General features: G+C 32.2%; 1 protein-coding gene across 1 annotated transcript; it reads right to left on the minus strand.

Moving 5' to 3' along the window:
- Nucleotides 1–847: 847 nt before the first annotated feature.
- Nucleotides 848–1,312, minus strand: LOC140985955 (uncharacterized). The gene has a single exon (XM_073453890.1). The coding sequence runs from the start codon at nucleotides 1,310–1,312 to the stop codon at nucleotides 848–850; it is 465 nt and encodes a 154-aa protein (XP_073309991.1).
- Nucleotides 1,313–2,484: the final 1,172 nt, after the last annotated feature.

Consider the following 2,484-nt stretch of genomic DNA (forward strand, 5'->3'; position numbering starts at 1 on the left):
ATTCTATTTACATACATCCCTCATATTTGTATTAATTTTACATTTAACCTTTGAAATGTAAATAAATAGAAACACCTAATTTTAAAATTTTTTAGATTTAATTTTTATTTTTCGTGAAACTCGAGAGAATCGAAGTATATTAATATTTAAATATAATTTGATTGTTTTTAACTATGAGTGAATGTAATTGTCCTTAGGTTTTAATATAATTAATTGATTTGACGACAGACAAAGATTAACGTAACCATGAGTTGGAAAGAAACGAAATTTCTTGAAATCTTTTTGTCAATTGAGAAGAACTTGTTCGGTCTTATCCAAACAGCAATAAGATAATTGGCAAAAACTTGTGTGAAACGCTATCACGGATTGTATTTTGTGAGACGGATTTTTTATTTGGATCATCCATAAAAAAATATTATTTTTTATGCTAAGAATATTACTTTTTATTGTGAATATCAATACGATTGACCCGTCTAACAGATAAAAATTCTTAATACCCTCTCACAAAATACCTACACTTTTAACAATGCGTTGGTACATAACGTCTGCATGCTTGTTTCATATAGCAAATTCTTTCATAGTTCATAGTTTAGATCAACGTTTTATATTCGAAACTCGATTATAATAATTTTTTTTCCAATGATAGATAACTTCTTGTGCAATTAACTACAAGATTATAATCATCGAAGTAGTTCGATTTTTGAAACAGTAAACAAAGACCGTACTTTTTTTTTTTACACACGACGTGAAATTACGATACTGACCGGGTGAGTTTAGATCATCGGGCTCTTCGGATTCTTCTGCAACTCACAAATTTCGGGCCCGAAACCGCCAAGCTCACCACAGTTTACCTCTTTCCCCACCAGCCTGCATAACTTCTACTCCTCGGTACGGAATCCACCTCGCTAACCCCGAATTCGCATGGCTTGTCCTCGTCGATCCTCCCGATAGTAACCGTGTGGCTCCTGGGCACAACTGCCACGCCTCCGCCGACAACACGAAGCTGTGACGGCCTCTTCACCCGGAGAAGCTCCGAGTCGATCTTCCCGCTGAGGCTGCGCGTGGAGGCGGCCCGAATGAGCTCCCTGAAATCCTCCTCCGATGTGGTTGAATACGATGAGTTAACGCTGAAGCTTCTGGGCAGGGTGGAGAATTGCGGGGCCGAGCAGCCAATGGCGCTGCTCTGTCCCACGTGCCCGGCGCAGCGCATCATCCTGTTGACGTAGAAATCTCGGGCTCGGGCAAGAATCCTGCCTGGCGCCTTTATGTATCTGATGATCTTGCTCCCTTTGCGAACTGTTTTTGTGCTCATGGGTTCTTCCAAGAATTTACGTTTTCTAGCTTATGCACAACGCACTGAAGATAATAAGATATGGACGAAGAAAATTGAGGAAATGAAGAAAATGATTGCTATGAATATGAAGCTTTGTGGGGGGTGAATACTTATTTATATAGGTTTTTTAATTCTCGCAATTAGATTATATATCTTGTAATAATAAACATTTGTGTTTATTAATTTATTTTTAGAAATAATCGATATAAATTACAAAACTGAACACACATATATTTAGCTCGTTAATTAATATTTTAAATGGATTTCTAACAAATTTAATATAATACATTCTATACATGAGGAAATAGCGTTCCGGCAGCATCGCATTTTCCCTTCTGTATGTAAGTTATTTAGACTCTATAATTTTAATATGCCCTTCTGTATGTAAGTTATTTAGACTCTATAGTTTTAAAATGATGTTTATTAATCATGTTTATCTTTGTGTCCATCGTTCATGTAATATTCACTTATTATACATGATGAACCTTATCAAAATTATGCATCCATTAGGTAAGTGAAATTTCAATGGTGGGAACGGTTGATAAACAACAGATCAAAATTGTATTTATATCAGTTGAGATATTTTTAACATCAACTATACATACAATTTTGATATATTGTTAATCAAATATTCACATATATGTGTCTGTCAATGAGGTGATACTCGTTTATTGAACGTGATAAATCACGTCAAAATTGTACATTCAATGATGATTGATACAAATGTGGGCACGGTTGGTGGATATATATAAGCAAGATGATTGAATAGTAAACATTTAACTTTAACACAACTTTAATTTTGTAAAGTATGCTTAAATTTTAACATTTATAATTTTTAAAAAAAAACATCATATTGCTATATAGATATATATATATAAGCAATATGATTGAATAGTAAACATTTAACTTTAATACAAATTTAATTTTGTAAAGTATGCTTAAATTTTAACATTTATAATTAAAAAAAACATCATATTGCTATAAATCTATATTTTAAAAAAATATGTTATATTCAATCTAAATCATCTACTATCAATATTTGTTTTACTTTTGATTTCATAATCATGTACAAATTAAAAAATATTTTAAATCAAAATGAAAATAGTATAAACTTTTTTCTTTTCCAAGAAAACTTTGAAACATCTAATAAA

Source organism: Primulina huaijiensis, chromosome 10 (genome assembly GCF_012295235.1).
Source record: "Primulina huaijiensis isolate GDHJ02 chromosome 10, ASM1229523v2, whole genome shotgun sequence".
Lineage (NCBI taxonomy): Eukaryota > Viridiplantae > Streptophyta > Magnoliopsida > Lamiales > Gesneriaceae > Primulina > Primulina huaijiensis.